Source organism: Peromyscus eremicus, chromosome 13 (assembly GCF_949786415.1).
Source record: "Peromyscus eremicus chromosome 13, PerEre_H2_v1, whole genome shotgun sequence".
Classification (NCBI taxonomy): Eukaryota; Metazoa; Chordata; class Mammalia; order Rodentia; family Cricetidae; genus Peromyscus; species Peromyscus eremicus.
The window spans coordinates 52,035,414-52,049,231 of NC_081429.1; the positions used below are offsets into that span (position 1 = coordinate 52,035,414).

General features: G+C 43.1%; 2 protein-coding genes across 4 annotated transcripts in view; one reads left to right on the forward strand and one right to left on the reverse strand.

The window, feature by feature from the left end:
• Positions 1–2,515, reverse strand: part of Nif3l1 (NGG1 interacting factor 3 like 1) — a 38,796-nt gene extending 36,281 nt beyond the window's left edge. The window contains exon 1 of one of the 2 annotated variants that reach the window (XM_059278517.1): positions 2,443–2,515. The gene's annotated coding sequence lies outside the window, so the exon portion shown is untranslated. The remainder of the gene's footprint in view (positions 1–2,442) is intronic. The other variant, XM_059278515.1, reaches the window with a different exon arrangement.
• A 30-nt stretch (positions 2,516–2,545) lies between these two features.
• On the forward strand, positions 2,546–13,541 carry Clk1 (CDC like kinase 1). Of its 2 annotated transcripts, XM_059278518.1 has the most exons (13): positions 2,546–2,679; positions 4,833–4,993; positions 5,553–5,778; positions 6,742–6,832; positions 7,220–7,286; positions 8,835–8,951; positions 9,036–9,202; positions 11,096–11,190; positions 11,276–11,405; positions 12,158–12,240; positions 12,585–12,664; positions 12,931–13,021; positions 13,203–13,541. In XM_059278518.1, the coding sequence occupies exons 2-13, from the start codon at positions 4,833–4,835 to the stop codon at positions 13,344–13,346; spliced, it is 1,452 nt and encodes a 483-aa protein (XP_059134501.1). In that variant the 5' UTR covers positions 2,546–2,679; the 3' UTR covers positions 13,347–13,541. The 2 variants fall into 2 exon arrangements, with proteins under 2 accessions (XP_059134501.1, XP_059134502.1); XM_059278519.1 differs by lacking the exons at positions 2,546–2,679; positions 4,833–4,993; positions 6,742–6,832 and having other exon boundaries at positions 5,738–5,778.
• The last annotated feature ends 277 nt before the right edge of the window (positions 13,542–13,818 follow it).

Genomic DNA, 13,818 nt, shown 5'->3' on the forward strand with positions numbered 1-13,818 from the left:
ACAGACTTTCCTGTGGAGGAGGAGTTTGGGGAACTGGTCAAACTTTCAAACTTGTTTAGGCAAAGCAGGGCAATCAATTGCTTGTCCGCAGTTTGGAGCAGTTTTTCACCCAGTGGCTAGCTTTGCCACAAACAGAGCAAGCTCTAGGCAGCGTTCTTTTATGCCCCGTCATCTTCTTTGGAGGAGATCTCAGGGGTGTTTCCAAGAGCTGGCATTTTTCTCTATCACAGGAAGCTTTGTTATTAAACATTAAATGCCATATTCAGCTGATCTCTGAAGAGTCTGAGGACCATCTGTCAACTATATCTAAACTAAACACATTTTGCTTGTTTCTAGTTACTTGTTTTAGGCTTAACTTTGAAAACATATACAGGAAGCTAAATAAAGCTTGTTCCTGTAATTACTACATTAGTACTTAGCATAACTACAAGTATACTTCTCAACACATTAAGGAATTTAATCATTTATACGGTGACTATTAACTTGCATGTCTTCATCATCTTTAACAGTTTATAATAAGTTAGTAGCTTTTTATAAGATTAGAATTTTACAGCCTTATCTCTGTTAGGTTTAACCTTAAAAATTCAAACATATCTTATTTATCAAATATACCTTATTTATCAAACATATGCTGTTTCTAGAAGCTTGCTGTTGAACAGTTAGCAAAGATGTAAGTACTTAGGTGTAAATCTCTAAGTCAGCTTCTGTTAATCTGAGTAGACCTTTACAACCCTAAACTTTTATGACTATATAGAGTATATTATAAACCAGAGTTGAATCACATATATAGCATGTTGTACCAAATATAACCTTAAATTCTTATCATCATGCAAAAGTCCACACATATCCAAAATATTTTGGAGACTTGTTGCTTCCTTAGTCTAAAAAGAGATACAATGATAATTAAGGGCTCAGTAGGACTGAGAAGTTTTATAATTGTTGCTTTATGCCATGTAGTCATCTTTCTTTCTTTTTTTTGTTTTGTTTTGTATTGTTTGTTTGTTTGTTTTTGTTTTTTCGAGACAGGGTTTCTCTGTATAGTCTTGGCTGTCCTAGAACTCACCCTGTAGACCAGGCTGGCCTCAAACTCACAGAGATCCAGAAATATTTATAATCACCATGAAAACAAAGCTCTGGGCATATCTGTGAGAGTTTCTTAACTAGTTTGAGAAGACCCACCCTAAACGGGCCAATTCTTCGGACAAGGTCTTGGAATGAATAAAACAAGGGGACCAGGGGCTGGAGAGATGGCTCAGTGGTTAAGAGCACCGACTGTTCTCCCAAAGGACCTGGGTTCAATTCCCAATACCCACATGGTGTCTCACAACCATCTGTAATTCCCCTCCTAGAGGATTGCCCACCTCTGTGGGCACATGGTACACAGTAATACAGGCAGGTAAAATATCCATACACATAAAAATAAAAAGGTGTAGTGACCAAGCTAAGAACCAGCATTGGTGTGTTTTCTGACTGTGGATACAATGTGACCAGTGTTAAATTTCTAATCCCAGGACAACCGGCTGAGGTGCCTATTTAACATCTTGGATCTGACCTCCGGATTCTCCCAGCATCCCTCAGTCCCTACCTGTTACAGGATATGGCTGGCACACCTGCCTTCTGCGCCATCTACTAGGAAAACAGATGTTTTAAATAGCAACCCTGTGGCTCTTCTCCATCTTTGCTGATGACTTTCAAGATGTAAGCAGCCACATGACTTGGAGCCAATTTTACTAAGGTTAAAGGGTACATGCCATGTGACTTCACCATCTTAAGATGACCACATGGGCCAGAAGGTGGTAGCGCACGCCTTTAATCCTAGCACTCGGGAGGCAGAGGCAGAAGGATCTCTGAGTTCAAGGCCAGGGAGAGTTCCAAAACAGCCAGGGCTATACACAGAACCCTCTCTCAAAAGAAGAAAAAACAACAACAATAATAATAATAATAATAATAAAAACCCAAACAAACAAAAAACTTGTGGGAATGTATTTAATTTCAGTGCATGTCTTACCCAACCACTAAAAACTAATTTTAAATAGGTCACAGAACCTTAGTTAAAGTGCAAACCAAGCCGGGCGGTGGTGGCGCACGCCTTTAATCCCAGCAATCAGGAGGCAGAGCCAAGCAGATCTCTGTGAGTTCGAGACCAGCCTGGTCTACAGAGCGAGATCCGGTACAGGCGCCAAAACTACACAGAGAAACCCTGTCTCCAAAAAAAAAAAAAGTGCAAACCAAGCCAACTACTAACCAAAGCTACTTTGATGTAGTTTCAAAACGTTTAGTCGGTTGCCATCAGGGCACGTGCTACTTTTCACCTTGCCTCCCTCGTCTTCCTTGTTTCTTAATGTTTACAGAGTCAGACTCGGGTTTTTTGTGTGTGTGTGAGCGCGGAGGAGACTGTGACTGTAACCTTCAGTGTGCTTAAGGATTCTCAGGCAGCCTTACCAACAGGGACACCACCTCCTCCGCCTTCCTCCCGGGCTCGCTCGGTGGGCGGGGCCTGCGCCTGCGCACTGAGGCCCGGCACCGGCCCCGCCCCTGCGACGTCACCCGTGTTTTCGAGAAGAAGCCTGCGCCGCAGCTGTCAGCTCCATTTTGTGCCAGGCGTTCGTCACCGTCGCTGCACGCTTCCTACCGTCGCCTCGCGCGCTTTGTCCTCCCCGGGTTGGCGTCTGCGGAAAGGTAAGACGCGGGGTGTCGTCTGTCAGGGCCGTCCTCGCGTCCTCGCTACCCCCGCGGAGCTCTGGCCTCCCCGCTCCCGGCCCCGCGGAGCTCCGGCCTCGCGTTCCCGGCCCCGCGGAGCTCCGGCCTCGCGTTCCCGGCCCCGCGGAGCTCCGGCCTCGTCCTCCCGGCCCCGCGGAGCTCCGGCCTCGTCCTCCCGGCCCCGCGGAGCTCCGGCCTCCCCCCTCCCGGACCCGCGGAGCTCCGGCCTCCCCCTCCCGGCCCCGCGGAGCTCCCGCCTCGCGTTCCCGGCCCCGCGGAGCTCCGGCCTCGCGTTCCCGGCCCCGCGGAGCTCCGGCCTCGCGTTCCCGGCCCCGCGGAGCTCCGGCCTCCCCCCTCCCGGCCCCGCGGAGCTCCGGCCTCCCCCCTCCCGGCCCCGCGGAGCTCCCGCCTCGCGTTCCCGGACCCGCGGAGCTCCGGCCTCCCCCTCCCGGCCCCGCGGAGCTCCGGCCTCCCCTCTCCCGGACCCGCGGAGCTCCGGCCTCCCTCTCCCGGACCCGCGGAGCTCCGGCCTCCCCCCTCCCGGCCCCGCGGAGCTCCGGCCTCCCCCTCCCGGCCCCCGGCCTCGCCTCTGACCGGCGGCGGGAACGGGTCTCGCCGCCCGGGCGTCCTAAGCGACGGCGACCCGCTGCCAGCGCCCGCGCCCGCGGCCGCACCTAAGATGGCGGAGGCCGCGCTCGCCCTGCGGAATGGCGCCGCGGCCGGGGCGCGGCTTCCGCCCCGGTCGTCGTGGTTTTGCTCTCCGCGGCGGTCGAGGGAAGAAGAGGCACGACGCAGTTTTAGTGCTGATTTTATTATTTTTTAATGGGAAGCGAAGGGTCTTTTGTGTGACCCGGCCGGACCCACAGGCTGGTGGGATCGTGCCCGCCGTGGGCGCTAGCGGGGGGACGGCTTTAGAGACTTCCCCCGGGACAAAGCCCCGCTTCTGCAGTTTATTAAAGAGGAAAGTGTCCCAAAGAGTCAAGCCCAGCGACAGGGCTTGTCAGAGTGACAGGTGCTTTTACAGGGACCGGTTTAGAATTTTGGTGGCTCTAGAGATGGTGACAGCCTCTTTGTTTGAAACAGGGCTCAAAGGGTGTGATTTGTAGCAATGTTAAAAGTTAAAGTATTTTCCTTTGTAGACAAAAGTTGTAAGATGTACCCTTTTGTTTGTTTGTTTGGTTTTGTTGATGTTGTTTTCGAGACAAGGTTTCTCTGTGTAGTTTTGGAAACCTGTCCTGGATCCCGCTCTGTAGCCCAGGCTGGCCTCGAACTCACAGAGATCCTCCTGCCTCTGCCTCCCGAGTGCTGGGATCAAAGGCGTGTGCCACCGCTGCCCGGCTTAAAATGTACTCTTGAGGGGCATTGTTGACCTTTAGCAAAGGGGAGGGGAGCGCCCTAAGACTATGAATCATTCCCCCCTCTTAAGTAAACAATTTTATGGCCTTCATCATCGTGGACTGCCCCGTAAGCAAATTGACTTTGTTAGTGATGCCTGAAGTTTGCTGACTCAGCGGAAAAGGCAAGCCAGCTCGGCATACACCCATAATGAGCCATTTTTCTTTTCAGGCTTTTCCTTCTGTCTCCGTATTTTTTATTGAGTAGTAACAAACACATGGTAATATCTGAACAGATAAAAAATTAATTGGGGTTAGTTGCAGTTGTATTATAGGGAGACTTGTTCCTGGGAGGAAATGAATCATGTCCGAACCTGTAATTTGTACTTCCTGGAAAGATGGTGGTAAAATTTTGCCTAAGTTATATAGAAACCTATTAACACTTTTATGAATTTGGGCATGGTGAGAGTAAGGTAGAAAATGTGGGAATAAAATTCAGATTCCAGCGTCTGAGACAATGCAATAATTTTTATGATTTCAGATAATTGACAACAATTTCAGAATTTAGATTTAAAAGAAAAGGTCAGTGCTGGACATGATATGCCTTTAATCCCAGTACTCTGGCGGCAGAGGCGGGCAGGTCTCTTGAGGTCAAGGCCAGCCTGGTCTACGTATTTCCAGTACAGCTAGAGCTACATAGTGAGACCATTTGGGGAAGAAAAGAAAAAAAAAAAATCAGAACTAGTGTGAATTTGCAAAGAAATCCAATTTACCTGGGAAAATTTGTCTTTTGTATAGATGAGACATTTAAAGAGACCTTACTGTCCTGACTGGGACGAAAGAGATTGGGATTATGGGATGTGGAGGAACAGCGGCAGTCACAGAAGAAAGAAGAGATCATACAGCCCTGCTCGAGAGCATAAGCGATTCAGATATGATCACTCTAAAACAACTGATGGGTAAGCAGGGCAGAGTACTGACGGCTGTGGCAAAAGACGTTGGGTTCTCAGCCCTTAAGACACTCCCCCTCCCTTAGGGACCTTATGCCCTCTCTTGCACTCATGGGTACCACCCATATAGACAGGCACGTGCACATAATTAAAAATGCATCTTGACAAGGCACATAAAGTCTATAAAAATTTATTTTTTCAGCCGAGCAGTGGTGGTGCACACCTTTAATCCCAGAGGCAGAGGCAGGCAGATCTCTGAGTTCAAGGCCAGCCTGGCCTACAGATCAAGTTCCAGGACAGCCAGGACTACAGAGAGAAACCCTGTCTTAAAAACAATTTAAAAAAAAAATACATTTTTGGCCTGGGAATGTAGTTCAGATGTCGAATGCTTGCCTGCCGTGCATAAAGCCTTGAGGGGCATGTAAGTGATACCACTCAATTACATAATGCAGAGATTACCGAAGGACAGTATTCAGTGGTGAGATACTTAACTCCCTACACTGCGGAGACCTTGGGGATTCGGTGTGGGTTTTTGTTCTGGTGTATCGAACAAACTTCTCTCTTGTAGCTATTATCTGGACAGCAGATCCATACGTGAGAAAGAGTACCATAGTCGACGGTACATTGATGAGTACAGGAATGACTACATGGGATGTGAGCCCTCCTATTACTATGGAGACCATGAAAGCAGATATCAGAATCATAGTAGCAAGTCCTCTGGGAGAAGTGGAGGAAGCAGCTACAAGAGTAAACACAGGACTCACCACAGCACTTCCCATCACCGAGCACATGGGGTATGAGCACCTTTTAAATATTTGGAAAGGTTTTATTTCCGGGGAGAACAGGGAGCAAATTTGTGTTTGAGAAAAATTAAGATTAATTATACATCACAACTCCAGCTTCTGGGAGTGTTTCAGTATTTATGCACTGCATAGGAAATTCATGAAAACAATATATATTTAGTTCTGTAATAATAGACTTATTATCAATGACTTCTTAGCTACTGATTGCCATTCTATTACTTTAGTGGAGGGGGTAACTTTAAAAATAGTATATTTTAAAAGATTTTCTTAATGCTATTTTAAGAGGTCTTATTTTGATTAGTTCAGTCAGTTTATCACAAAGAATTAGGAATTATGTGTGAAGGTTAGTTATGACTATTTTAACCTGTTTATGATCTTTTTCTCATTAAACAAACTACAGATTTGAACTTAATGGTTTTGTGTATTAATTTGGAAATCATACCAGATGACATTTTAAATGCTGTGATGTTGTTATATACCAGATTTTTTTCCTCCCAAAATTAGGACTATGGTTTTACTGTTTTAATACCTATTTTCTTAGTGAGGGAATCTTAATTTGGCCACAGTGTACTACAAATAAATACTACATCCTACAGTTTTGTAGCATTAAATTAGGACACTAGAAACTTAAAATTATGTTTCAGTGAATGCTACAGATAAGAATTTTTTTTTTTTAAGAAAAAAATTGTGTTTGTGTTTTGTTGCCTTACCACTTTGAGTATCTTATCTGAAAATCTGTTCCTTGCCATGTTTTTCTCCTGTTAACATAAACTATGTGCCCTGTGCATTTCTGGGGACTGAATTTGAAATTGCTCCTGCCAACCGTTTGTGGCCTGGCGTGTATCTGAATGCCTGAATATCTCCCCGCTGAATGAATTTCGTATTCTGCCCTGAATTCACTCGGGTATATTGATTGGCTGGATGATCTTGGTGCCGCCCACTTGACGTTTCCAGAAGAGTCACCGAAGGAAAAGAACCAGGAGTGTAGAGGATGATGAGGAGGGTCACCTGATCTGTCAGAGTGGAGACGTACTAAGTGCAAGATGTATAGAATATTTTTCAACACTTATTAACTTTTCAGATAACATAATCTATATGTATATATAGATTAAGATTTCAGGGATTTGGAAATCTTTTTTTCTTTCTGTTTTTGTTTTGTTTCATTTCTTTTGGTGGGAGGGGATTATGTCTTTGCTTTCTTTAGAGTTTTAATATTTGTTGTACAGAAATTCCAGAACAGTAAATCAAGTTAATGAAATTAGCCTGAGAATGAAATCATTCTAAGAATAGTTGTATGTTTTTGGATGGTGTTGGCTGGATAAGTAATTAATGATGAGGAAATGCATAGCATCACCTAGAGTAATCTGCATTGATAGCCTTTAAGTGCATTGTTTCCACTTCTTGTTAGTGAAATTTGTTTTCTCTTTTTTAGATGAAATTGTTAATACCTTAGGTGAAGGTGCTTTTGGAAAAGTAGTGGAGTGCATCGATCATAAAGTGTAAGTTTCAAGATTACATTTTACTTTTGAGTTCTTCCGTAGAGAAAATTAGTTTAGCTGATATCCAGATAACCTTTTGGCTTGGGTCTTTTAACTTAGGGTATAACACATTCATAGGTAAAGGTACCTTCCTATGTTTATTTGGTGGAGACAGGGTCTTAGTGTGCAGGCCTGGAACTCTCCAGTGCTGGGATCAAAAGGTGTATACCATTTTTAACATTTTAAACAAAACTAAATGTATTTGCAGCTTCCTGACCAGGGCAGGAGGAGCGGGATAGAAAGCGGAGTTTAATTCCCAGCAGCAAAGGGTATAAGGAGACTTGGTTTTGCTTTAAAGAAAGTCATAATAAGTTGTGATGGCAGAGTCAGGGCCGATGACTGCTCTTCTCTTCTAGATGGGTGTCAAAGGTGGAATTATGTCCATCAAATCCTTAACCCATGCCCATGTTGGTAATCAGACCCAGGGATTCAGTGTGCTAAAAGTGTTTCAAATTTTTATTTTTAATTGTGTGTGTGCACACATGTGTATGAGTGCAGGGCTGAAGAGGGTGTCCATGCCATACATGTGGTTGTGAGCTGCTCAGTGGGGGGGATTGGGAATTGAACTCTGGACTTCTGTAAAGTGGCACACATGCTGTTAACTGCTGAGCCATCCTTCCTGCCCCAGCTAATATGTTTTAAAGATAGAATTCTTTTTTCTGCACCTTTATTCCTTTTCTTTTTCCTTCTGAATAAATGAAACTTGTGTGTTTCATCCTGAGGATAAGAAATGGGGCCTTGATGATACAAAACAATCACCTTTATCGGTTAGCTATAGATAACCTGCCCCAGGGAATGGCAGAAACTTTTCTAAATGAGTTGAGTTGGAAGAGGCTGTAAGGTTCTGAGACTTTGCACCAACTTTTTTTTTTTTTTAAAGATTTATTTGTTATGTATGCAGTGTTCTGTCTGCAGGCCAGAAGAGGGCGCCAGATATCATAGATGGTTGTGAGCCACTATGTGGTTGCTGGGAATTGAACTCAGGACCTCTGGAAGAGCAGCCAGTGCTCTTAACCTGAGTCATCTCTAGCCCCTACACCAACTTTCCTGATAATCTGGAGGATAGTACTTGATAGTGGTTAGGCAGTATAAAAAAAAAAAAAAAAAACTATTTGTTTTGAGTCTTAGAAGGCAGATTGAGGTAGTGTTCTCTCAATGTAGTATTAACATAGACTGTTTATATTCTTTATTTGAAAGAACAAAGGATAACTCATGAGTAGTTGTATGGTTAAAGTCTTTTATTTAGTAAATGGTAAAATTACTGGCTCTATTACAGTGAAAGGTTATTTGTGCTGCTTAATGCTGAATTGCAGTGCCTTTTTTCTTTCCTATTTGAAACAGGGTCTCTGTAGCTGTGGCTGTCCTGGAACTCAACTCTGTAGACCAGGCTGGCCTCAAACTCAGAGATCCTCCTGCCTCTGCTTCCAGAGTGCTTGGGATTAAAGGCATGTGACACTATGCCCGGCTTGGATTATCATCTTTTTAACTTGGATTTATTCTCTCTAACAGGGGAGGTAGACATGTAGCAGTAAAAATAGTTAAAAATGTGGATAGATACTGTGAAGCTGCTCGATCAGAAATACAAGTTCTGGAACACTTAAATACAACAGATCCCCACAGTACTTTGTAAGTATCAAATTAAAACTTGGGAAATAGTGTGAGATAGAGTTGAATTGTAAACTTTATTGAGTTATTTTGATGTGTTTATAGCCGCTGTGTCCAGATGTTGGAGTGGTTTGAGCATCGTGGTCACATTTGCATTGTGTTTGAACTTCTGGGTCTGAGCACTTACGACTTCATTAAGGAGAACGGCTTTCTGCCATTTCGGATGGACCATATTAGGAAGATGGCATATCAGATCTGCAGATCTGTAAACTGTAAGTTCTTGACATGCCTTCCAAAATTTGAGTGAGACTAATGTCAGACTAACTTGGATCTTTAAAAAGAGAACCTAGTGGGGTTGGGAGTGTAGTGCAGTAACAGAAATGAGGCCTTCTGTTGTGTCTTCCTCACCACAGAATACTGAAGATGAGATCTGATGTGGGGTTTAAACGCCAGGCCTGAGAGTAGAGCCAGATTGAGATTGGGGTCATGGTGGTTAAAAGATAAGACAGTCTGTTCAAGGGCTGGAGAGATGGCGCAGAGGTCCTGAGTTCAACTCCCAGTAACCACATGGTGGCTCACACCTATCTTAATGAGGTCTGGTGCCCTCTTCTGGCCTGCAGGTCTATATGCAGGCAGAACACTGTATATGTAATAAAAAATAAAAATAAGGAAATTTTAAAAAAGTTACCTTCTAGAAGGATCTATGAATTGTGAGGATTGAATGTTCATACACTTAAAATCTGTTCAAAAAAGCCTAGTAGTGGTGGCACATGCCTTTAATACCGATGCTCGGGAGGCAGAGGCAGGCATATCTCCTGAGTTTGAAGCCAGCCTGGTCTACAGAGCAAGTTCCAGGACAGCTAAGGCTACACAGAGAATCCCTGTTCAAACCGAACAAAAAAGTTGAAAAGATTTAATGTACATCTTGATGACTGTATAATTATCAGTACATTGCACAGTTTGGGGTGTGACTTAGGCACACAACCTTAGGTTCAATCTCCACAGGAGAGAAATGATTAAGTGTGAAATAAGATTTTGTTGATAATAAGTTGTTGGTCTATAGTGTTTAATTCATAATGTGGTAAGTTGGCACAGTGTCTGCTTACCATGTACAAAGCCTTACTCCTGAGCATGCCTGTGCTTCTCACTACTAGACCTTGCTGGCCTGGAGTAGGATTTGTAAACCAGCCTGGTTCAGAACTTCCTGTTGGCTTTGTCCTGGCAACCCACTGACCTTTTTCTCCCAAGTGCTGAGATTACAGATGGTAGGCTGCATCATTGTCAGCTGACTTCTTAAAGTTCCTTAGAGGTCTAGTCTCAACTGCAGTTCAGGCTAGCCTTGCCCTCTGTCCTAGTACTAAGATTGTGGGAATGGACTACCACCACATCCAGCATCACTGGAGTTGGGGGATGGTGTATGTCAATCCCTGGTGATTTGAAATGGGCCCATTGTAGAATCTCAGACTAGCCTCAGCTCTCACTATCCTGCCCTAGAATGAAAATGAACTACCTGGGTGCTGTGGATAGATGGCTGTACAGCTGAAATAGTTATCAGGCATGTCTTCCCCATGCCTCTGGTGATTTTTTTTTTTTTAGACCAAGATTATTATAGTATATAGGAAGATACCAAAGGTTTGGGGATTGATTTTTGTCTTTTAATTTTGTTATTTTCATGTGTGCATAACACACACATGACTGCAGGTAATCACAGTCCTAGGGTTTTAGATCCCCCTGGAGTTGGGGACTTGATGTAGGTGCTGAGAATTGAACCCAGGTCTTAAAGTTCAGCAGTACAAGTACATGCTCTTAACCACTGACCAATCTCATTAGACTGCCTTGTTTTTAACTACAGTCTCAGCCAGGTAGGTGGTGTACATCTTTAATCAGAGTACTCTAGAAGCAGAGACAGGCGAATCTCTGAGGTCAAGGCCAGACTGGTCTACAAAGTGAGTTTTTGGAAAGCCAGGGCTCTAGAGAAAGACCCTGTCACAAACAAAAATGACAAAGTCTCTTTAAGTACCCTACCTAGGCTGGTCTAAGACTTGGGATTTTCATGCCCTCAACTTCTTGAGTGCTAAGAGTATAGGTGGCATGTGTTACAACATCAGGCTTATGTTTTTGTTTTGATTTTTGAGACTATAGTAACTCTTTGTACTTCTTTACAGTTTTACACAGTAATAAACTGACTCACACAGACTTAAAGCCCGAAAACATCTTATTTGTGCAGTCTGACTACACAGAGGTTTATAATCCTAAAATGGTAAGTCTGTATAACACCATCAGGGTGCTTGTAAATACTTGGTTTCAATAGTTTGCCGTTATAACTTGTCACTTATGATTTTCAGAAACGTGATGAACGAACCTTAATAAATCCAGATATTAAAGTTGTAGACTTTGGAAGTGCAACATATGATGATGAGCATCACAGTACACTGGTGTCTACAAGACATTATAGAGCACCTGAAGTTATTTTAGGTCAGTACTGCTTATGCTTTAACAGTCCACATCCCTTTACTGTAGCCAACATTAGATTGATAGTGTTGGGTTTTTATGACTGTTGATCATTTTCTCATTACATAATACTCCAGACTAGGGAATGTAGCTCTGTGGTACAACTCTTGTCTAATCTTCCAAGGCCCTTTGCCCAATTCCCACAATTATCAAAAAAAGAAAAAATAAAGACAATATTAGAAATTATGTTAAGTTTCTCCAAATTGCTGGCATGGTGGCACATGCCTCTGATCAGAGGCTGATCTTTTGAGTTAGAAGCCAGCCTGGGCCACATACTAAGATCCTGTTTCAAAAACAAAAACCTTGAAGTTTCAACAAGCTGTGGAGCTAGCAAATGACTTAGCCTGTAAAAATGAGCTTGTCAGGTGTTGTTGACTGTGCATCTTAGAATCTGCTCAGACCAGGGGTGGTATGTCTTGGATCCCAGCTCCTGGGGGCTGAGTCAGGAAGTCCTCATGCTCAAGACTAACCTGAGCTGCTATCCAGAGTCTGACCGTGCACCAGAATAGGTCAGGGAGACCGTTAGAGTCTAATGCTCCAGGCTACTGTGAACAAAAGTCAGAATACAAGATTACACCTTATACATTGAGGGTAGGGCATTATCACTAAATTCAGAACCTGATAGTTTTGCTAGTGTAACTTATCTTTTAATTTATGGTAAAATGTCTTTCAGAAATACTGAGGTTTCTCCCCTGACATTGTGCTTTGCTTTGCAGCCCTAGGGTGGTCCCAACCATGTGATGTCTGGAGTATAGGGTGTATTCTTATTGAGTATTATCTCGGATTCACAGTTTTTCCAGTAAGTGACAATGGCGTTTATTGGCTTTGCATTTAAAAAGTGCCTGTTTGTGTTAAATAAGTGCTTTAGTTCAAACAATACATGTATACAATAGATTTTTTTCTATTACTTATAAAGCACAAAGTTTAAGATTGTGTGATTTGTCTTAGGTAGTTTTACAGATATTCAAAACAGTTGTCACCAACCGTTTAGGGAAGACCACTGGCAAGCTTCCGGCTTTGATACTAATTTGCTGTCTGCCATTTTGATGACTTCTGAACAGCTGGGACTCGAGAACTAGTGCTGGGTTGTAGAACGGGGCCTGGTTTCTAAATACCTTTGGTTAACAAGTGTTTTTATTTTAGACTCATGATAGCAGAGAACATTTAGCAATGATGGAAAGGATTCTTGGACCACTACCAAAGCATATGATACAGAAAACCAGGTAATGTTTTACTTGAGTCATACCATCTTTAGTACACTGGATTCCGATCAGAACTATAAAAAAAATCAAACTAACTCTTTTCAGGTAAATCGGGTATTATATTATTGATGGTGATTAATTTAGTACTTCTGTTGCTTGGCTATATCTTAAATCTCTAGAAAAATATTTAACCTTGAAAAATATAGTAGTTGATGCAGCTATTCATCTGTGCTGGGTATTTTAAGCTTGCAGACGTCAAATGGTAACTGAATGTTTAACTGTTTTAGGAAACGTAAATATTTCCATCATGATCGATTAGATTGGGATGAACACAGTTCTGCAGGCAGATATGTTTCACGGCGCTGTAAGCCTCTGAAGGTAAGCTTGGGTGGTCATAAATAACCAGGACTTACATGTTCCCACTTCCCCCACTTTGGGGTGTAGAAACATGTTAATCATGGTTTAGAAAAGGAGGCCTAGTAACCTGACATCCCATGATTATGAAGAGTTTCTTTTCTGTTTATGTACAGCAGTTGGTAAGAATGTTTTTCTGTTTCAGGAGTTTATGCTGTCTCAGGATGCTGAACATGAGCTTCTGTTTGACCTCATTGGGAAAATGTTGGAGTATGATCCAGCCAAAAGGATTACTCTCAGAGAAGCCTTAAAGCATCCTTTCTTTTACCCACTTAAGAAACACACATAGATTGTAAATACTTACAGTGCTCTGAAAGATTACAGACTGCATCAGTCTAGTTTTAAATACTAAGTTATTTTGTATAGCTTTGTACATATTTTTTATTGTTTACATGATTTATTAAATACATGGCCAGGCCAAATAAGCATTTCAGTAATTAAAAATGATTAATTTGGAATAAACTTTGTGCTTATGAATTTATAAGAGTCTGTACAGTTTGATGTATTGTGAGTAGTCGTTTTGTTTCGATATGTGTCGTCCCCTGTCTCCCCATCTCATCTCCCCCCTCCCCGATCCTGCCCCCCCCACCCCCCCAGGGTCGTAGCTGTACTGGATCCCTCTGTAGACCAGGTTGGCCTCAAACTCAGATCCATCTGCCTCCCGAGTGCTGAGCTTAAAGGTGTGCTCCACTGCTGGGCCTGCAGTTTTTTTGGTTTTTTTTGGTTTTGTTTTTTTGAGACAGGGTTTCTCTGTGTAGCTT

What these genes read in the sequence shown, in the direction of transcription:
- Clk1 (XM_059278518.1), top strand. Translation starts at nt 4,833, where the DNA reads ATGAGACATTTAAAGAGACCTTACTGTCCTGACTGGGACGAAAGAGAT. An exon ending in TCGGATTCACAGTTTTTCCA is followed by an intron (nt 12,241 to 12,584) that starts GTAAGTGACAAT and finishes TTTTTATTTTAG; the next exon opens with ACTCATGATAGCAGAGAACA. An exon ending in GGCGCTGTAAGCCTCTGAAG is followed by an intron (nt 13,022 to 13,202) that starts GTAAGCTTGGGT and finishes TTTCTGTTTCAG; the next exon opens with GAGTTTATGCTGTCTCAGGA.